The sequence below is a fragment of the Malaclemys terrapin genome, chromosome 1, assembly GCF_027887155.1.
Source record: "Malaclemys terrapin pileata isolate rMalTer1 chromosome 1, rMalTer1.hap1, whole genome shotgun sequence".
In the NCBI taxonomy this organism is placed as follows: Eukaryota; Metazoa; Chordata; order Testudines; family Emydidae; genus Malaclemys; species Malaclemys terrapin.
In genome coordinates this window covers 125,873,008-125,895,557 of record NC_071505.1, presented here as the reverse complement: position 1 = coordinate 125,895,557, position 22,550 = coordinate 125,873,008, and the positions used below count along the sequence as shown (strand labels likewise).

Here is a 22,550-nt window from a genome sequence, read left to right as displayed (position 1 = left end):
AAAAAACCCAAACAACTAGTCAGTACAAAAACTGTATGTAGAGATTAAAGGTCTAAGGTCTGATCCAAAACCCATTGAATTTAGTGAGAATTTTTGTATTGACTCATTAACAACTGCATTGTTTTTTTCTTTTTTGTTAGAGTGAAGGTATTGCTCCCATTTCCACATTACCTCCACAATAAGCACTAACACCATTAATTTGCATGTATATTCTATTGGGCACATTTATGCTCTTCTTCATCATCTTTACTCGCCTATCTGTATTCATCTATGGATCTAATCTCCTCTTTGGCTACAAGAATCTTGGCTGAAGGGACATTAAAGACACTAATGTGAGTGAAATTATACTAAAGTACAACTTTTTGAAGGTGATTTGTAGTGTTTGTTATGAACATTAAAAATGTTTGCAAGGTGGAAAATAATAGAGAGCTCCCAAGCACTGAAAACACTTAAAAAACCCCAACCCAGTGACCTTAGTGTTTTATTGTTGAAAAACTAACAAGGAATATAGTGACTGCACATAACTTTAATTGGGAGTACTAATAAAATTAATTCAATTCTATTTATTTATATATATAACAATTATGCATAAATATTCAGAATCATTTCATTTTCTTTGCTCTCAACAATAGCAATTACTCCTCCCATACTTCCTCCTGCATTTTAAAATAGAGTATGGTCTCTGAAAAGCATATATGAAGATCAGGTTTTGTTATACTTTTTTAAGTTATCTGACAATCATGCTGTAATCTCAATATTGCTGTAACCTGTAAAAGGAAGGTTTCAGTCAAAATATGAACTTCAACGCAGTAAAAATGAGTAGTGAAAAAATCTGAAATACAAATTAAAAAAAAATATTCCACAATGGGCCAAATTCTTCATTGGGATGGAATCAGACCAGGAATTGATTTGGTCCAATAACTTCTCTAAATTAGCACTCAAATAATCATTTCAGTGTTATTTGCAGTTATTTTCCTTTTCCTCCTGAGAAATGTTAATTGCAAAAATATCCCCCAAACCAAAACCATGAATTAGCAGCAATCTCTATATTTCTCATTAATTATGAGGAATAATAATCATCAGGCTTATGACTTACAAGTATATGCCATCAGGACAATATGGGTTTGTTTTAATGCACAAATATCTTAACTCGAAATTTGGGGAAAAATGTAGAAAAGCAGTGAAAGTTAATCAAACTTTATTTCTATAAACCTTACATAAATTTATATTTCAGAGAGTGGATGTGTCTCATAGGTCACCGGCTAGTTGTATTAAACTGTGTAAAATATTGGCCTGTTGGAAAATTTGAATACACTTCCTCCTGAAGATAAATTTTTCTAGAAATAAATCAAATAGACTCAATTAGTAAATGTTTTAAATTTCTGAACATTTTTAAAAATCAAAAAAATAATGTGAAATACACAATCCTGTACAAATGTATTACACTATATACATTACTACATATTTTAGTTGAATACTAAATCAAAATAAATAAATATAACTCAATTTTCTCAAGTTGACATAAAAATTCTTTTTCCCCCCCTAAAATCATGTTCCCAAAATGTTACTATGCCAGTGTTGAGAAAACAGTATTAATGTAGCCTTAGAATTCTTTCATATTGTTTTAAGACCAGGAAATTGTCAGGTACAGGAATTTCTTGCACAAAATCTAGGCATGCACTGAAAAATCAAATAGTTAAAGACTGGGATTTTGACACTGGCTTGCAGTGATTTTTTTTTTTTTTAAACATGCTCTTTTTAGTTTTTCTTTATCCTCACAGCAAGCACACATATCTGTCCACTGTTAAGCTAGTTTATGACAATACTTCATGGTTCTTTATGGCTGAACTCTGCCATTGGGCCTTATCCTGAGCTGTTGATGGCATAGCTCTACTGAACTCAATGGAGTCTCATCCTTTTTGATTCCAAGAGAGTGAGCTGAATCACGTAGACATATATAGTATTAAGAATACTTTCATTGTATTTATTACCCTTTTCTGACTATTACAAAAGAGAAGGTTAAGGGGTGACTTGATTACACTGTGAAAGTATCTACATGGGGAAGAAATGTTTAATAACGGGCTCTCCAATCTAGCAGAGAAAGGTTTAACATGATCCAGTGCATAGGTGCCGACTTCTAGTTTTCCCTGGGAGTGCTCCACCCCGAGGGCCCGCCTCCACTCAGCCTCTTCTTCCAATGCCCCACCTTCACTTCATCTTTTCCTGCCCCCGCTCCACCCCCTCCCAAGACCCCCACAGCTTGCTGCTCTCCACCCTTCCCCAAGCCCCTTCCTGAGCTACCGAACAGCTGTTTGGCTGCAGCCACTGATCAACTGTTTGGGAGTGCCCCTGATTAGTTCATTGGAGCTCCCATGGGGTTGGCACCTATGATCCAGTGGCTGGAACTGAAGCTACACAAATTCAGACTGGAAATAAGGTGTACATTTTTAATGGTGAGAGCAATTAACCATTGGAACAATTTACCAAGGGTTATGGAGGATTCTCCATCACTGACAATATTAAAATCAAGATTGGATGTTTTTCTAAAACATATGCTCTAGGACAGGGGTTGGCAACCTTTCAGAAGTGGTGTGCCGAGTCTTCATTTAGTCACTCTAATTTAAGGTTTCGCGTGCCAGTAATACATTTTAACGTTTTTAGAAGGTCTCTTTCTATAAGTCTATAATATCTAACTAAACTATTGTTGTATGTAAAGTAAATAAGGTTTTTAAAATGTTTAAGAAACTTCATTTAAAATTAAATTAAAATGCAGAGCCCCCCGGACCGGTGGCCAGGACCCGGGCAATGTGAGTGCCACTGAAAATCAGCTCGCGTGCCGCCTTCTGCACGCGTGCCATAGGTTGCCTACGCCTGCTCTAGGAATTATTTTTGGGAAGTTCTATGGCTTGTGTTATACAGGAGGTCAGACCAGATGATCATAATGGTCCCTTCTGGCCTTGGAATCTATGAATCTTTTCCCCACTTTTCTATCTTTATTCTGCTGTCTATGTACAATGAACATAACGTGACACTTACACAATGACCTCAGCAGAAATTGTCAGTATTTGAGCCATTATTCCAAACAGTATAACTTAGGAACAGTTTTCTTTTTTCCTCATACTACAACATTCAGACATTCGCTCTAAACTTGCAATTTTTTAAAATGCAATCCATGTCAAAACATCTTATGACAAGTACAGCAGGCTCGCTAAGCAATTTTATAATGCCAAGCTGTTGTGTCAATGGGAAAGAGTTTATCTGATATAGATTAACCCCTCTGTTCACTTACTTTGATTTCTGCTCCTGGGAGAGTTGTGCATTAGCATTATCCAGAGTTCTGCGAAGTTCTCGATTTAGTCGCTGTTGATGCCGCTCAAAAAGAAGTTGTGCTCTGGCGGCCTGTATACGTTGCCTGTCCCACTCTGCATTTCTTTGCCGTTCTTCCTCCTGCAGCCTCTGGAGGAATAAAAGAAATGTTTGCTTTCTCTTCACAATCACAGATAAAACAATATTTAAATAGTCTTATTAGCAAATCCACTCATGTGATGAACCCATCTGTCTTTAACGGGCTTGATTCATCCCTGCTATGGCAGAAGGATGAACATTGCACCCTCCTCCACCAGCAGTAGCTGATGTGTCCTGGAGGAAATTCATCCCCAGGGAAAGGCAGGCAGTGGTTTCATTATGCCCTCCCCCAGGGGGTTATACTCAGGGGAAGAAAGCTTTTAATGCAGTCAAAGCTCTCTGTAGGAGACCCATTAAAGGATGGTATCTGAGAAGATTCACTAAACTGGTGCAAATCTGGTCAGACTGGCCATGTTCTCTTCATGGCCAGTGCTATCTACATTTGAGGTTGTGCTGGCAGCTCAGTGTCTCCTTGTAGAAAGGGGGTTGCAGTGTAGTTGTACTACTGTGCACTCCCTCCTCCAGGTGGATTTCAGAGTAAATCAAGCCCATTATCTGTTGTCGTGGCATAATTTTTGACCGAGAAACTTCCTTCTCCTCCAATACACCCTATATTTACAAATGTGTCTATCACTACCTCCAATCATATTCCCCTTGTGCATCACAGCTTTGATACCACCTTTTAGACAGATTCAGAAGAGGCAGCTCTATACTGTGTACATCTGTCAATCAAAATTAAACTGCTTTTGGTGTCTCTGTGAAAAGACATAACACAGTTGTTCAGGGCTGGTGAAACTTAAAAAATTAAGTTAAATTAAAGATGGACAACTCCTTGTCATATTAACTAGCTCCTTTATGATGAACATTAACACGCTGGTATGAAACACAGCTCCTGGAATTTAAAATAATGTATCTATTGACAGATCAGTCTCTAAAAATTACACACAGAAGACTATATTAAAAGAACATTATTAAGGTTGCAATATCAAGCACTCAAAAGTTAGGATATGCCAGAATTAAGGTTGCTTTTGAACCTTAACTTGCCCCCTTATGTATACGAATTAGGATAGTATGGTGATTATGTAATTAAAGATGATTTTTTTCTGAAGGACCCCTCTTTCATTCAGTGCACAAAATGGATAGTGATCACTCAGTGAGCAGCAATTTCAGTATTTTCTCCTCTTTGTTCACTGTATGGCCACATGCCCTATTTACTGCACACTATTTAAACCTTCTCTGAAAAGAGAATTATTCATTTTCTCATGGGATTTCCTCCGGCATTCTGGCTTTCCTCCCTACCCTGCCCATATTCCCCCACCAGTTTACAGTCCCAGCCTCCTTGTCCAAATTTCCTAGTTTCTCTATATCCCTCCAGCTTCTTATCAGATCCAGTGTTCCCCTCCCCTTTCCTGGCTATCAGTCCCCTCCACCATTTCCTTCACCAACTCCCAATTCCAGCCTCCCCTCCTGCCCCCACTTGTAGTGTCCTTCCTGAGCCAGTCCCAGTCTCCCCCTGGCTCTCACTCCCAGCCTCAATTGTCTTGCCCAGCCTGTCCCAGTCTTCCACCCCCAGCTCCCAGTCCCTCCTCCAGCCCCCAGTCACAGGTTTACTCTCTCCCACTCTCCAGTCCCAATCTCACCAGGTTCCTTGTTCCAATGTACTAATTTCTCTCCCCTCTAGTCTGGCTCTTGTCCTTTTGCATTCTAATTAGACAGCTTACTACTCCATGCTTCCTTAGTGTGAGCAGGACAGTTACTGAAAGCACAGGAGGGTCAGACTCCTTGAATTCAATCTAGTGCATGGCCCTACCCGAGCCCAGAACATTGGGGAACAGCAATTCCAAGGAGAGGCCAGCCCCCAGAGCCTTCGGCTGAAACCTGCTCAGTCACAAAGTGGCGCTGGTGCATATGCAGTCTGATCAGCACTAGGAGTTGTGAGGGGATGAAGCATGTTCAGTGAGAATGGAATCTTCACAGATTTTGGCTGTTAAAGATTTTTCAAAGGCTTATAACTTGGCCAAATGTGGGTGGATTTTCATAGGAACAGCAAAAGGAACATCCCTAACACAAAGAATACCCCTGCCAAATTTCAAGTCCCCACTACAAAGCATGGGGGCACTAGGGCTTCTCAAAGAAAATGTTGCCAGAATTTAACATGGCAAAACAACATATTTTTCTCTAGCCTTGTTCTCAGAAATATCTGGACCATTTTGGTTGAACTTTTCCAGACAAATCCATCCTGAAAAAGACGTGTTCCATGGAAAAATTCAGCCCAATCAGCTGAAGTCTGGCTGTTACGAAGCTATAAGCTACTGAAAACAGGATCTTATAATGTGAAGTGTCAAGCCACCTTAATAATTGGCAGTGCTACCAGCCCTGCCTATATTACTACTCCAGCTAATAATACAATAAGCAAATGGGTTTGAATACCAGTTTCTCCAGAACTTGTTGCTGTTGAGTGTAACGTATTGCCATCAACTGATCCTGGTTCATTCCTTTCCATCGATCAGTAATCACACGATGTCGCCCAAACGAACTGGCTGCTTGTTCTGGGTTTTCAGAAAGCAAGTCTCCTCGAAGGAGGTTGGAAATTTCAGCCACATTATCTTCTTCTTCCTGACGCTTTTCTAGCATTTTTCTTTCTGCAAATTCTGCAACCTTAAAAAAAAGTGGATATGGGAAGAGAAAGCTGAGACCATTTTCTTTTAAAAGAAAATCCTGATTTAATACTGCGAGAAAGTTAGTGAATCAATCATCCTATCACTGAATTTTCTTTCCAAACTGCATGTGATTGTCAATAGCATCGTATAAGTGCACTATGTTCATGTGGATTAAGAATGCTGAAAATCTGAAGGGATGTCCCCTTACTGCTTTCATAGCTGGGACCAAAAGCAATTTGGAGAACTAGCTGTATGTTGTAAAACAAATGCCAGAATTATGTCAAAATTAATTCTACATTTATTCACAGACGGAACAAGCAGTCAAGCATACTAACTTGGACTTGTTAGTCAGATGACAGACATCACATGGAAGAAAACAGACTAAAATTCACAATTCTCAGTTACTAGTTCAAACATCCTACATATTCCAAACAAAAATTATATGGGTTTCATGATTAAGCACTCAAAAATCAGGAAATTCCAACATTAAGTTTGCTATGCTCCCCGGTGTGAATGCATTACAATACAGTCTTCAAGTACATGAACATATGCTAATACTACAAATATATTCAAATTATATATGTCCTACCCAAATCACTCAACTCTGGCTACTATCACACTCCTATCACTGTCGCTCCTCAAAACTCCTTAGCCACATGATGACTACAAACATGCTACTCTCAAAATTTGTTTCCTCACTACCATATCAGCCCACATAACTTCAGACATTCAATATGACTTAATTTTAAAGGAGCTGCTCTTAATTGGGGAAGAAAGTAGGATAAGATTTTTTTTATGGGAGGGAGATAGCAGGAAGACTAAAGTTAAATGGAGTGACATAGTGGACAGCGTTCGAAGCGGAGTCGGACTTTGTTCTAGACAGTTCTCTCAGAGGACAAAGGCGAAAAGAAGAAAGGGCAATATAGTAACTTGAGAGAGCTTCCTGTTAATTCAATAATGACCACATCCTGGGCTAATAAAGTCTGAGACTGAACAGAAACAGTTTAGCGATAGGCCTTGAAGTATATATAGGATCGTTATTACCTCAAACAGCAAACAACCTCAAATGATCACGGACATTAAAGCCTGTATAGCTCAATGCAGAAGAAATATTTGAAAAGGAAAGCACCGAAAGTGAAATAACAGGAGAATGTGCTCATTCTGTTTTCATAAAATATATAGCTTTTACTTACTTGATTAATTTTTCTTTCCCAGAATATTAACAACAAATAGTTTACGTGTACTGTGCAAAGTATACGATAAGAAATATCACACAGGATATTTGTTAATGAAATAATAAAAAAGTATCTGACTCGCTCTTATTTTAGAATTAGAATTATAAAACTATTTAACAAATTATCGTTTTAACTTAGGCCTGGTCTACACTAGGCGTTTATGTCGAAGTTAGCGCCATTACATCGAATTAACCCTGCACCCGTCCACACTGCGATGCTATTTAGTTCGACACAGAGGTCTCTTTAATTCGACTTCTGTACTCCTCCCCGACGAGGGGAGTAGCGCTAAATTCGACATGGCCATGTCGAATTAGGCTAGGTGTGGATGGAAATCGACGCTAATAGCTCCGGGAGCTATCCCACAGTGCACCACTCTGTTGACGCTCTGGACAGCAGTACGAGCTCGGATGCTCTGACCAGCCACACAGGAAAAGCCCCGGGAAAATTTGAATTTGAATTCCTTTTCCTGTCTGGCCAGTTTGAATCTCATTTCCTGTCTGGACACCGTGGCGATCACAGCAGCACTGGCAACGATGCAGAGCTCTCCAGCAGTGATGGCCGTGCAGTCTGTGAATAGAAAGAGGGCCCCAGCATGGACTGATCGGGAAGTCTTGGATCTCATCGCTGTGTGGGGCGATGAGTCCGTGCTTTCTGAGCTGCGCTCCAAGAAACGGAATGCAAAGATCTATGAGAAGATCTCAAAAGACATGTCAGAGAGAGGATACAGCCGGGATGCAACGCATTGCCGCGTGAAAATCAAGGAGCTGAGACAAGGCTACCAGAAGACCAAAGAGGCAAACGGACGCTCCGGATCCCATCCCCAGACATCCCGTTTCTACGAGGCACTGCATTCCATCCTCGGTGCGGCCGCCACCACTACCCCACCACTGACCGTGGACTCTGAGGATGGGATATTGTCCACGGCTGGTTCCTCGGACATGTTAGCGGACGGGGAAGATGAGGAAGGAGATGAGGAGGGCGAGGCAGTCGGCAGCGCTCACAACGCTGATTTCCCCGACAGCCAGGATCTCTTCATCACCCTTACAGAGATCCCCTACGAAGCGTCCCCAGCCGTTACCCCGGACACAGAATCTGGGGAAGGATCAGCCAGTAAGTGTTGTAAACATCTAAACATTTATTTTTAACAGAACAGGAATATTAACAATTAAAAGAATGGGTTGTTCATGATTACTTTGCCCTAGGCACTTAACGGTTCAGTCATGGGCAGTGCAAGTTTTGAAAAAAAATCTAGCAATGTCCGGTTTTCCGTGATTGTCCTGCCCAAGCCGCTCTACTGTTTAGTCCCTGCTACTGCAGCTAGAGTAAAATGCGGTCTATATGTGCAGGGATAGAGCAGTAATCCTCCCGGGACATCTCGATGAAGCTCTCCTGGAGGTAATTGGAAAGCCGTTGCATGAGGTTCCTGGGGAGAGCGGCCTTATTGGGTCCTCCGAAGTACGAGACGTTGCCGCGCCACGAGACTATCAAGTACTCGGGAATCATTGCTCTGCACAGCAGGGCGGCATACGGCCCTGGTCTTTGGAGGCTTTCCCGGAGCATTCTCTCTCTCTCGCTGTCAGAGATCCTCATCAGGGTGATGTCGCCCATGGTGACCTGCTTTGAATTAGGTAGGGGAATGTTAGTGTTGGGACTGCTTGCTCGTTCCTTTACAGAACTGTAACCGCTGGTTTGCAGCCACGCGGTGGAGGCGGGAGAGGGGCTGCCGAAAGGGATCGTTCCTGGGGACAGCCGCGAGGGGGTGGGACAGGGGCAGAGTTCCCGCTTGCCGGATTGCTGGCAGCAGGGATTGACATTGCTTTAAATGTGAAATGAGGCCAGTGGTAATATAAAAGTTTTAAACTGCCACAAGTCTACGGCTTACCATGTCTACCTGCAACAGAAATTCCGTTGTGCTGCCCCGCTTCTCAAATGTGCTGTGGAAGACCCCAGGCACTGAATGCGAAGGCCGAGAATTCGACCTTGTGCTGAGTGCGCATGTGATAGGTGCTGTGCATGGTCTTGTTCACAGAGAAAGACTATGTTCTTTGTTCACAACTACATTTATCTTTCTGAGGAATTCACTCCCTTTTTCCCATTCCCACAGCCACATCTGCGACTGTCTCACAATGTAGCCTGGCATCACACTCCCAGAGGCTAGCGAAGATTAGGCATAGGAAGAAGAGGACACGGGAGGACATGTTCTCTGAACTTATGGCCTGTTCCCAAGCCCAGGCAGCACAGCAGACCCAGTGGCGGGAGAAATTGACCGAAATGCAGCAAGCAAACATGGATCGGGAGGAGAGGTGGCGGCAGGAAGACCAGCAGGCGACTCAAACGCTGCTTGGACTACTGAGGGAGCAAACAGACACGCTCCGGCGCCTTGTGGATGTTCTGCAGGAACGGAGGCAGGAGGACAGAGCCCCGCTGCAGTCCATCTCTAACCGCCCTCCCCCGCCACCAAGTCCCATACCCATCTCACCCAAAGTGCAAAGAAGGAGAGGCGGCAGAGTCCCTGCTAACTCTCACTCCACCCCTGCAGAGAGCTCTAGTAGCAGAAGGCTCTCATTCCCCAAAACTTGAAAAGTTCTTTCCTTCCCGCCTGACACAAGCCCCCGTCCAAGTTTCACCTCCCACTTCCATGTGTAGTTGATAATAAAAAATACGTTTCTGTTAACTACTGTTTCAATCATGTTCTTTTGGAGGAGGAGGGGAAAGGGGGTTGGTAATTGGACAGGACAGTCACCTTTGGCAGGGTACATAGGCGGGGGCAGGCACAGCAGCAGGGCACATACACAGTGCAGTGATGCAGTGACTAGTTACCCTGGTTAGTCTGGGAGGTTGTTTTCATGTTATGTGGTGGGGGGTGTGTTGCTCTGTGACTTTGTGGCGGGGGAGGGCAGTTACAGATCTTAAGCGGCGGTCCTTATGCAGGATCACAGAGCCACGCAGCAGGGGATCTGTAACCGTCCTCCCCCTGCCACAAAGTCACATAGCCCCCCCATACACACAGTCCCGATCAGGAGGGGTGACAGGCTCCGTTGAAACAACCATCCCACCGCAGCGGAGCCTGTCAATCCTTGAGTTTAGAAGCTTCATTCGCGTCACTACACTACACCCGCTCCGCACCACAGTCTGCGTCCCAGTTTTAAAACATTCCCGCGAAAACAGTATTAAAGAAAACGGTGTGCATTAACAAAGTAGAACTATTTTTATTTCGAAACGTGTGTTGGAAGGGGGTGAAGGGGGTATGTAACTGGAGAGGTTAGTCAACATTAACTGGGTAAAGAAACGGGGGCAGGTTCAGCTTCTCTGTACACAAACTTAAAAGTCACAGGTTACCCTGCTCAGTCAGGAACCTAGCTTTCAAAGCCTCCCGGATGCACAGCGCTTCCCGCTGTTCTCTTCTAATCGCCCGGCTGTCTGGCTGTGCGTAATCAGCAGCCAGGCTATTTTCCTCAACCTCCCACCCCGCCATAAAGGGCTCCCCCTTGCTCTCACAGAGATTGTGGAGCACACAGCAAGCTGCTATAACAATGGGGATATTGGTTTCGCTGAGATCACAGCGAGTCAGTAAGCTTCTCCATCTCCCCTTGAGACGTCCAAAAGCACACTCCACCACCATTCTGCACTTGCTCAGCCGGTAGTTGAAGAGTTCTTTTTCAGTGTCCAGGGCGCCAGTATAGGGCTTCATGAGCCAGGGCATTAGCGGGTAGGCTGGGTCCCCGAGGATGACTATAGGCATCTCCACATCCCCAACAGTTATTTTGTGGTCCGGGAAGTAAATACCTTGTTGCAGCCGTCTAAACAGACCAGAGTTCCTAAAAACACGAGCGTCATGAACCTTGCCCGGCCATCCCACGTAGATGTTGGTAAAACGTCCCCTGTGGTCCACCAGTGCTTGCAGCACCATGGAAAAATAGCCCTTTCGGTTAATGTACTGGGTGGCCTGGTGGTCCGGTGCCAGGATAGGGATGTGAGTTCCATCTATGGCCCCACCGCAGTTTGGGAATCCCATCGCTGCGAAGCCATCTATGATCGCCTCCACGTTTCCCAGGGTCACTACCTTTGGCAGCAGTACATCAACGATTGCCTTGGCTACTTGCATCACAACAACCCCCACGGTAGATTTGCCCACCCCAAACTGGTTCGCGACTGACCGGTAGCTGTCTGGCGTTGCAAGCTTCCAGAGGGCTATGGCCACTCGCTTCTGTACACTCAGTGCAGCTCGCAACCGGGTGTCATTGCGCTTCAGGGCAGGGGACAGCAACTCACAAAGTTCCAGGAAAGTTCCCTTCCGCATGCAAAAGTTTCGCAGCCACTGGGATTCATCCCAGACCTGCAGCACTATGCGGTCCCACCACTCAGTGCTTGTTTCCCGTGCCCAGAATCGCCGTTCCACGGCATCAACATGACCCATTGCCATCGTGATGTCCTCGGCGCTGGGTCCCCTGCTTTCTGAGAGGTCTGTGCTACTCTCAGACTTCAGGACATCACCGCGGTAACGTAGCCTCCTCGCCTGACTTTTCTGCATCTGCCTCAGGGAAACCTGTATGATAAGCTGCGAGGCGTTGAGAGCGGCCACAACTGCAGCGATGGTCGCAGCGTGCTCCATGCTCGCAGTGCTGTGGCATCCGCGCTGTCAATGACTGGAAAAGTGCGCGAACTGATTTCCCGCCGGCGCTTTCAGGGAGGGAGGGCGGGAGTGATGGACGGATGACGACAGTTACCCAAAAGCACCCTCGACACATTTTCTTACCCAGAAGGCATTGCCGGCTACACCCAGAATTCCAATGGGCAGAGGGGACTGCGGGAACTGTAGGATAGCTGACCACAGTGCACCGCTTCGAATGTCGACGCTTTCACCGTTAGTGTGGACTCGCAAAGTCGAATTACTGTCCTTAGTGTGGACACAGACGTTCGACTTTGCAATATCGATTCCAAAAATTCGATGCAAGTAAATTCGAACTACTCTCGTAGTGTAGACAAGGCCTCAGATCCTGTAAAAACATATTTTTAATCTAAAAATGTAAACTCCTTTGTGATGGGGTGTTTATCCCACACAGGTTGTAAAAGGATTAATATAGGCCTCAGACCAATTAACCAGCCTGGGTGCACCTGGAGGGTGAGCCAGGACTAATTGGAAATAAAGCCCAACTGGGGTAGAGAAGAGTTTTGGCTCGATAAAGAGCTGAGTGAGCCCTGCTGGGGAAGAACCAGAAGAGAAAAGATAGGAAGTGCCCTCTCTCTGGGAAGCAGCCTGCAAAGAAGGCTGAGATTGAGAAAGAGCAGATACTCTTCTCCAGGGATGAACTGGAAGCCTGAGTAAGATGGAGACCCTGATGAACTGGAGCCTGTGGGAAACCCTGAGTAACGGGAGGAGTGTGCCTTGGATCAGGAGGCTGACTGAACCAGGGAGAAGCAGCAGCAGAGGCACTCCTTCACCAAGGTGATTGCCTGCTGAGTTGGTTATATATATATATTTTTGTTGGATTTTGATAAAGGACACTGTGGCTCTGAAAGGTGGGGGAAATTGAGGCAAAAGTTGCTGTAGTGCCACAGCCAGCCAGGAGGGGACAACATGGTGCAGCAATTTTGCCACATCCGGATAAGACACTATACTCTATTTTAGCTCAAGAAAGGAATTTCCACTTTTAGAGAGATTAAAATCAATCAAGCAAATCAAATTCAAAATGGCAGCAGAGCTGAACTTTAGACACATCAGCCACTAGCTCTGCCATCGCTATGTGCAAGAATTAAGGGCTAACTCCTAGTCCCACTCAAGTCAATGGCAATGGAAGTTTTGCCACAGGCTTCATTGTGACCAGGATTTGGCCCAAAATCTACTCCCTTGAAGAATTTTCCCATAAGTCAGTAGCTTTTGATTCTAGGAATAAAGGATTATACATTTCCAAGAAAACAGAAAAACAAAAAACTTTTCAACCTAATGACCTTTATGAACAATTATCTAAAATATGATTTGTGTACCTGATGGGCATCTGTTCTTTTTAGCTAAATAAATAATAGCCTTACTTTAGTGAGCACTTTTAGTTCTGGAGTTATCCCAAAATAAATAATAATTTATAGAAAGGATAATTTGGATGGAGCCTACGTATCATCTGTGATGTCCTGTCCCTTTAAATATTTGAGCACTCTCCCCTCCCACTGCAAAGCACGTTATTGTTAGGCTGGGTCTACACTACCCGCCTGAATCGGCGGGTAGAAATCGACCTCTCGGGGATCGATCCCCGAATCGACGCTCTTACTCCACCAGCGGAGGTTGGAGTAAGCGCCGTTGACGGGAAGCCGCAGAGGTCGATTTTGCCACCGTCCCTACAGCGGTGTAAGTCGGCTGCTATTCGCGTAGCTGAATTTGCGTATCTTAAATCGACCCCCCCCTGTAGTGTAGATGTAGCCTGAGTTTCACTTTTGCAGCTAGAACAATAAAGGGAGCACAGCTTGACAGCTGTGTGCCCATCAGCTCCCTCTATGTCTGTATCTAACTCCTTCTTTGCTGGGTCCAAAAATACAACATTGGCAGCAAGGACCTTCTATCCCACAAGTGTCCAGTGCTTCCATTGCCTGAATAGAACAACAACAACAAGAAAAAGTAAGCAAAGAATAAGACTTTGAAAAAGGGGACAAAATTCACTTCGAGGCACAGGGTGACAGCTTGCTGTTTTTGCTTCTGGGACAGTGTGAACCAGCCATCTAGAGAGGAGGAATTAGGCAAATAAAGATACAACCCAAGATAAAAGTACTGCAATTCCAGCTGGAACTGTTTAGAGCAGAGATGGGGAAGCAGCTATCTTTGTTGACCAGTGTGCAAGCTGGTAGAGAGAGAAACGGCTGAGCCTGCACTGAGAGTCTATAGCCAGCAGAGGGATCCCAGTGCTGCCAAAAGGAAGAATTCTGCATTTTGCAGTATAAGCACACAGCCAACAGAGGGTGATCCAGTGAGGATAGTGCACAGTTTAAAAAAAAAAAAAAAAAAAGGGGGGGGGGGGAATTTCCCTGTGGAAGAGACTTCCAGGAGGCATAAAATTCAAAATGACAGCAATGTTTGTGGGCAATGTTGATGAATTTGATGACAGCCGTGACTCATGGGTGGTGTACCTCGATGTTTTGAGTAATTTGTAACCTACAGCACCATTCCTGACAGACAAAGAGTTTCAACCTTAATGACAATAATGGGTCCAAAGGCATATGGCCTGCTGCATAACCTATTGTCTCCAACTGTTCCCAGAACTGCCACGTACACTGCAATTACAGCAGCAATGCACAAATATTTTTCTCCTATCCCATCGATGATAGCAGAACAATATCGATTTCATCAGTGAAATCAGAGCAGTGGAGAGTTGGTAGCACAGATTACTGTTGCTCTAAGGAAGTTGTCAGAGCATTGTCAGTTTGGACAAATATTAAGTGATGCCCTGCGTGACCAATTAGTCTTTGGATTATGCAATGACCAGGTCCAGGAGATGTACCGACTGTATTAGCACTTACATTCAAGAAGGCTGTTGAAGTAGCAGTTGCCATGGAAACCTTAGGGAAGAATTATTTGGAATTTAGTGTGAACTGGAAAGTTACCTCCTATGTCGGCAAGACAGAGGATCATGGGATCGTAAGGATTTTCCATGTACCCACGGTGCACAAACTACTCATGCTGAAAAGGATTGCTGGGCACGCCAGGTTATTTGCAGAAAATGCCAGAAGAAAGGACACATTACTGTGACCTGCCACACAGTTCAGCAACAAAGGGTAACTGTACATCCAAGAAGAAACCTATGAAGGATGAACCTAAAAAAGGATGGAAGCTGGGAATTCATAATATGGAAAATGGTACGAGCTCTAATGACACTGATCAAGAACCAGCACTACACGGGTTATTGCACGCTGGAGTTAGATATGACATCTGGATCACACTCTTGATTGAAGAAGTTCCTACAAGAATGGAGTTGCCATCTCACTGATTTCTGCATCTACCTTTCACCAGACATTGTCACAAGTTCCTCTGGAAGAAACCTCCAAGGTTCTGAAGACCTATATCGGCAAAAAGTTAGTCCCAAAAGGGGTACGTCAGGTGGAAGTTCAATTAGATAGACAATCAGTCATTTTATCCTTATATGTGATTGAAAGAAAGTATCCATCATTATTTGGCAGACCTTGGCTTGAGAAGCTCAAGGTGAATTGGACAGAAATGAAGGCAATCAAGAAATCACCCCGAAATCGTCAAGAAATACAAGTTCTTATTCAAACAAATTAAGAAGTGCTTAGTACCAGACCTTATTGCACTGAGGGTGCTGCCTTGGTTTAAAAAGCATTATGAATTTGTTGAGAACTCTAACTGCTCCCAACAAAGGGCTAAAAGGAATGCATTGGCGATGTTACTGAAGGCCTTGTGACAGTCTCGCAAAGGACCTAGAGTAACTTGGATAGATTGCTGAGGATATACCAGAATCCAGAATTACTGTTTGCATCTCTGTCACAAATACAGGTGGGGAAAATCACAAGCCTTGCTTGGAGTCAGTGGCTTTAATAACAGCTATCTGGAGAGCTACTGGTTCCCTCTCAACACCACCTGGCTTGGCTTCTGCAGAGGATATGCGTCAGCCAATAAGTCAAAGCTCAGTACTCCTGACTTTAAGCATCAAGGCTCATTTTAAGCCCTCTGGGCCAGCCTTAGGCAAATGTTACAGGAGTCTCCTTGGAGTGCCTTGAGCAGGACTTAGGCCTTGTCTACATACCAACTTGCACCAGTTTAGTTAAACCATTGCAAACCCCTATGTGGACATTTTATTTTGGTCTATGAGTGATTTATTTTGGTTTAGCTAAAATGTGTTTGTACTAAACACACTAAACCAAAATCTGGCTTAACCAAAATTAGCATGTCCACATAGCACTTTGCACCTTTTAACTAAATCAGTTTAAAATAATACCATTAGATAAACTGGTGTAACTCTGCATCTTGACAAGCCGATAGAAGCATTCTCCACTCTTTCTTAGATCTCAGGGTGACATATGGTCCTTAACTTTACAGTTAACTCCAAAGCAGATAATGCAATGGATTGATTGTCCATCACTGACCTAGCCTTGCTGGGAGGACATGGTTAGAAGCCACTGCGTGGTTTCCTTCTTCCTTAGGTCCACAAGAGACTGATGTTCTGCAACGAGAACATAGCGCAAAACAAGAAAGAAAAGCAGTGTGGTTGAGTTGAAAAGATGGTATATCAGGGTACCAAAGTGAATTGCTGAAGCACCGCACAGAGGCACTGAAGCAGACATTGAAGAATGTATAAAAACTAACACCAAAAGTGCCAAGGCATGTTCCAGAAACATGCAAAACACAAGTACTGAAGTGCCACAAACAAAGGTTCTGGAACACTAAAACAGGCACCAAGTGCCAACAAACATTGGCACCAAAGTGCGAGGCAAGCATCAAGCACCCGCAAACTGGCACTGAGCAGACATGAAAGTGTTGCAGACAGAGGCAACAAAGTGCCAAGGTAGGTGGTGAAGTACCACAAAGGAGCGTAGGAGCCAAAGTGCTGCAGCTGAGCACTGACCAAAGAGCCTGAGGCAAATGATCTCACAAAACTAAGGTAAAAGACATGTGGACCTGCCTGAAAGACCTGGATGCAGAAAGGATATCTGATGCGCTATGAGCATGCCACTGAGAATGGTAGGAGCTGAAACTGGAGAGATGCAGCTCCTGCGTGGAGTTTCTTTGTTGACTGAAATCAAGAAGGAACCGACTGGAAAGTACCAAGGATAATGGTTAAGTTGAGCAGTGCTCTACCCCACTACTGCTGCCTGAGGGACCAAAACTCTTCAAGAGTTTGGGAAGTTCCAAGTGCCTCATGATAACAAGCTAAGATCTAGGAGTGAGAATCTTGACAGAGGAGATATCTATATCTATACAGACTATTCTGTTTATTTTAACAAAAGTTTCTCTTATCTTTATTAGCTACCTAACCTGGAGTAGAGAGCCATTATCAGATTATACAGCAATGTAGGTGAGACCAAACTTCTTAATTAAGGGCAAAGAATAATGAAACAAAGACCATTATTAATTGGTTAAAGAGATTTGCCTGTACAATTATTTAATAATGGTCATTTTTTTAATTCAGCCCCAGTTTGGGGCTCTTTTAAAGTAAGATCATAAACTAATCATCATAATTATTCCCTTTTAGGGGGAAGAAAGATGGCAGCAGAGAAATAAAGAGAAAGAAGAGTGTTGACAGTGAAAAGAGGACCAAAGGAAAGCCAGACAGCTACATAAGAGGCTAAGAAAGGAATAATAGGATAGAGAAGGAAGAGATGAGTTGAGAAAATGGGAGAGGTCTAGGGTTTTGGAAGGGCACCACAAAAAAAGATTACCCCAGAGGGAATTTAATTGATTATTCTAATTCTTCCAAAAATGATGACCATATAACCATACACTTATCTTGGTTTTTTTGAGTGCAAATTCTTATTTGTTCCATTGCTACCAAGCTCACCAAATCAGAGTACAGGTCTTGGGAGCTGGGTGTATTTGGAACTTCCCCTGTTGTAGAATTAGATGTTTGGCTATGATCAGAGCTCTACCCAACCAAAAATTCAGAGGATTTCCGTTTCCAAGACAGATTGGTTAGGCCTAGCATGGCCTGGCCAGCCTGAAATTCACCTTGATGGAGAGAAAGAAATTGGCTCAAATATTTATCTCTGTCTTATCTAGAAAAAAATAGATCAAAAGGCAGTCCCACAGCATGTGGTACAAGTTAGTGCCTGCAGCCTTGCAGCACCAGCATTTGTCAGATGTGGCTGCTCCAGACCTGAAAAATCTAGATGGAGTCCAGTGCATCCTCCAAAGGATTTTCTGCTAGATCAATCTTAACCTCAATTCTAGTCAGAAATGGTGTATATTGGAACAAATCTGATTCCACGGAATGTTGGTAATGGAAATTCACAGCTCATGTTCCCAGTCACTGCTGATTGCCAATTTGCCTGATAGGCAGGAAATATAACCTTTTCAGAAAGCTCCAGCAGCCAGGGGGGTCTGAGGCTGCAGAGGCATCTGGCCCAAACTGGTGTTGCAGGGCATAGTTAAATTAAAGGTATTGAGGTTCCTTCTTTGGGCCCAGTTGAAATTTCCCCCTAAGGCGAGGAAAAAGCATAAAGTAATTGCTTTCAGATAGGTGGCTTACGCTCATCCCTTTTTGAATCCAGTCAGGCTACAGGACGGATTTATAGGCAATTAAAATTTTGGAGTTATCTGAATCTAAATGTGATAAGGGATGACATTTAAACTTAGAAGCAACCAGATACCAGGCTTTCCTAATGGTCAAAATTGTGACTATCTTCTCCCCAAGGACACAGCAGAAGTCCAAGTTTAGGGATCATTGTAGTGATGGGTTTCCTCCTCTGTATACAGCCAGGCTGGAGAAGCCTGGGTGTTGTATGGAAAGCTCGGGGAGAGCGCAGGTCAGCCATTGTGTCACTTGGCTCAAGATTAAGGATACACGGCAACGCCTAAGGTTGGGAAGACCTGATTGACAGGTAGCTGCATTTTTCAAAGGATAATTTGGCTTTTGTTCCCTATACCCCACAATAGTCTTAAAAATGTTATTAATTCTGAAAAAGAACAGAAGGGGGAATATAAACTGGCAAGGAGCTTAGATCAAATAGAAGTCTTGGGAGGACATTCATCTTTAATATTTTTAACTCTACCCCAAAGTGATAGAGGAAGGCTTGCCATCTATGTAAATCCAAAGCTACGTATGTGATTAGACTGAAATTAATTTTGACTATTTATTTCATGTTCATAGGAAAGAAGACTCCCAAGAACCCGATTTTTGGCTGCTGCCAGAGAAAAGTATTATCTAAAAGGGCAACATTTTGAGGTTGCCTCAAGAGGTACTGAGAGCCTATGACTTGTGCTTGTTAACTTTGTATCCTGAGATTTTCCCAGACAATTCAACAGTTTATAAATCATCATCATATAAACATATTTTCATCCCCTGGGACTCTATTTTTATACTCCAGATCCCTGGGTGTGCTCTAATTTGTATTGCCAATGGCTCTAAAGTCAAACTAAATAGGAGGAGGGACAGACCTGTCTAATAACACGATGGAGACTAAAAGGAGGGGAAATGTAGTTATTTGTTACAACATGGGAGCTGGAATTGGAGTACAAAGTCTAATCTAGGAATGAGAGAGATCAAATCCAAATTTTTGTAGGATGAGGAACAAATACCTCCTATTTACTCTATCAAAGGCTTTTTCCATGTCCAGTGACAGAACAGCCATCAGCTTCAAGGGGTTAGCACACTGATAAGATGACAAGTGTTGCCCAACCTGTGTCTCTCTTGTATAAAATCCACCTAATCTGGGTGTGCTATGTACCTCACTATTTCTTCTAATCATCCAGGTAGAATTTTAGAAAATGTTTTAATGTCAGAATTGATTAAGAATATTGGTCATCTGTGTCAGGTTTAAGGATGACTGAGATTAGAGCGTTATTCATTGAAGGGGGCAGAGTACTTTTGCCAAAAGCTTCAGTGTATAATTCAGCCATTTTTGGAGCCAGGGTGGCTTTGAATTGGGCATAAAATTCATCTGGAAAGTAGTCTATGGCCAGGGCCTTACCTGATTTCATGTTGCCTAGGGTAGCCATAATTTCAGAGGTATGGAACGGGGAATTGAGCCAAATTTCTTGTTCTTCAGTTGGCTGGGGGAATTGCTGATTTTTGGGTGTGCTCATCAAATAACTGATCATCAGAGGTCTTCTTCTAAATACAAGCATTGGTAGAATCTGGAGAATTCATTAATAATTTTTTAGATTCGTGAGTATCTGACACTGACTTCAGTGAAATGAGTGGGAATTTAGTTTTTAATGAATTCATTCTAAGTCTATGTGCTAATAATTTCCCCACCTTTAATTGCTCGATTCCCAGCAGGCTTGGTTTTAATTTAAACAATGCAAATTCAGCCTGAGCTGAAGTTATTTTATTAATTTCATATCTGAGACTAGTTACTTCTCAGAGTTTATCCAAAGAGGGGTAATCAGCATAGCTGAGTTCTGCCTCCTTGAGCTTTTCCATTAAAGTCATCAGCTCAGTCTGTCTGCTGTTGTTTTGTGGAAGGAATAGGATATTATCCTGCTCCTTAAGTCATTTCTTCCCCACAAACTTTTTCAATTGCATCTAAAAGTAAAGAGGAGTATTAACCACCATCTTCTGGTAGCCTAGTTTTTCAGGAGATGAGAGCTACAGTATCACAGGGGTGTGATCAGAGATCATAAGGCTTTTATTTAATTGTTAATAACACAGCTACCAAGCTACCTGTTGCCAAAAAATAACTATTCTGTGAGTATGTGGAGTGTGAAGGTGAGAAAAAAGTATAGTCTCTACCTGTAGGTTGCTTCAGCCTCCATATGTCCTTTAAACCCAATTCCTCCATCTGGATAATAATCGTCTGCCTAGTGGAGGATGGGGATCACTGAGGTCTGCTTGACCTGTCCAAAAGCAGTTCTAACACTTGTTGAAGTCCCCCACTATAATCAAATTTTCTAGGAAGGAATCAATTTTGAAAATAAGTAATTGAAAAAGGAGGAATCATCTCTGTTAGGGTCATAGATGTTTACAAGAGTGTATGTAATGTCGGCGATGCAAACTTTAACAATTAAGAATCTTCCCTACCTGTCTTATCAGTTGATAGGATTTGTGTGTTTTCAGGTTTTACTGAACAGGATTGACACTCCTGCCCCCAGCCTTGGCTGCTTAATTACTAAAAGCATCACTACCAATCCAAGTCTTTTTAAAGCTTTTTCACCTCAGACTCAATGAGGTGGGTTTCCTTGAGGAATATTATATCCGCTTACAGTTCATTAAAGTGAGACTCATATTTTTCCTTCTTATAGAGTTAATATTCCTTTTTATGTTCCAAAAAACATATTTAAATAAGTTAGCCATAGGTACTCACAGGGGGAAGTGTCCCAAAAAACGTCTTAGGCCATGCCCACTAAGACTCAGAGGTACAGCTAGGGTGAGAAGTCCAGGTTGAAGAATACCTAGAAGGGTTCATAAGGCTGAGAAACGTGGCCAGAAAGGGTGAAGCATCCTGCAGGATAAATGACCCAAATTCAACATTTAGGGACATATTGGTAGATAATGTTTTTGTGTGTTTACATATATTACTCCAGGGGGGATTCTGTGCCAAAAAAAATTAAAAATTTTGCACCAAAAATTAAAAATTCTGCACACAATATTTTAAAATTCTGCAAAATAATGTATATTTTATTTGTTAAAATAACAATATAATCATGCTGGTTTCAATTATTTTGGTAATTTATTTAAACTACAATACAATGGATGAAGGATGAGAATGGGGAGCATTGGAGGAAATCCCCAAACCCCCTCTGTCTAATAGTAATGTAGCTAATATCAACCCTTTACTTCTAGTTATTAATCAACAAATATATGCATCCATATGCTCAGTGTTGCATCATAGCAACTGATGAGCAAGTGAGGGCTGGGGAATCAAATTCACAATTTATATTAGCTCCTGACCATCTCCAGAAAGGTCAGTAGCAAACAATTGATGGAGCACACTTTGATAGGAAATTTTTTCAGTCCAAAAATGTAAACCAGTTCTAATCACTAAAGCACTATAAGCATTTATAAGGCCTCACAGTCCTTTACAATAAGGCACCTTTACACCACTTTGGCAATGCAAAGGAGTCTTAAAAATTTTTTAAACCTGTTTTATACTCCTGGGGGGTTCACTAAGAACAATGGGAACAATTCATTAAGCAGGCAGGCTGCTACATTCTGTTTTGCCTAAGTGGACAGAACCTATCCCATGCCTCCCTCCCCAGAAACACTCCAAAGCCCTGCCCCTCCACGCTGAGTGTGCCGCAATAGTGAGCGAGAGGGTCAGAGTGTCTCTCTCACACGCACAACTGCCCAACCCTCCCGCCCCAGTGGTGATTTATGTCTCTACCGGCTGCTCCGGGCACCCAAACCAACCTGCCTGCACTGCCGGGGAGGCGCGCGTGACTGCTCTTGTGGCTTCCCTTTGCTTCCTCATCAGAAGTCATTTTTTTGCAGGGAAGCAAAGAAATCTGTGGGGGCCATGAATTCTGTGCATGCGCTGTGATGCAAAAATTCCTCCAGGAGTAATATATATTGTTAAAGGTTAATGTAATTGAAAATTTCCTGTCTATACTGGATTCTGTTAATTCAGGGATCAAAGGAAATCTTAACATTTAAAT

The 22,550-nt window shown here is 43.0% G+C and overlaps 1 protein-coding gene across 2 annotated transcripts in view; it reads right to left on the bottom strand.

Annotated features, from left to right (window-relative positions):
- Window positions 1-1,181: 1,181 nt before the first annotated feature.
- Window positions 1,182-22,550, bottom strand: part of RIBC2 (RIB43A domain with coiled-coils 2) — a 34,638-nt gene continuing 13,269 nt past the window's right edge. For both annotated transcript variants that reach the window (XM_054038305.1, XM_054038314.1), the window contains 3 exons: window positions 5,836-6,063; window positions 3,290-3,456; window positions 1,182-1,337 (listed from right to left, as the gene is read on the bottom strand). In XM_054038305.1, coding sequence (XP_053894280.1) covers window positions 1,256-1,337; window positions 3,290-3,456; window positions 5,836-6,063 — 477 coding nt within the window. In that variant the 3' untranslated portion in view covers window positions 1,182-1,255. The remainder of the gene's footprint in view (window positions 1,338-3,289; window positions 3,457-5,835; window positions 6,064-22,550) is intronic.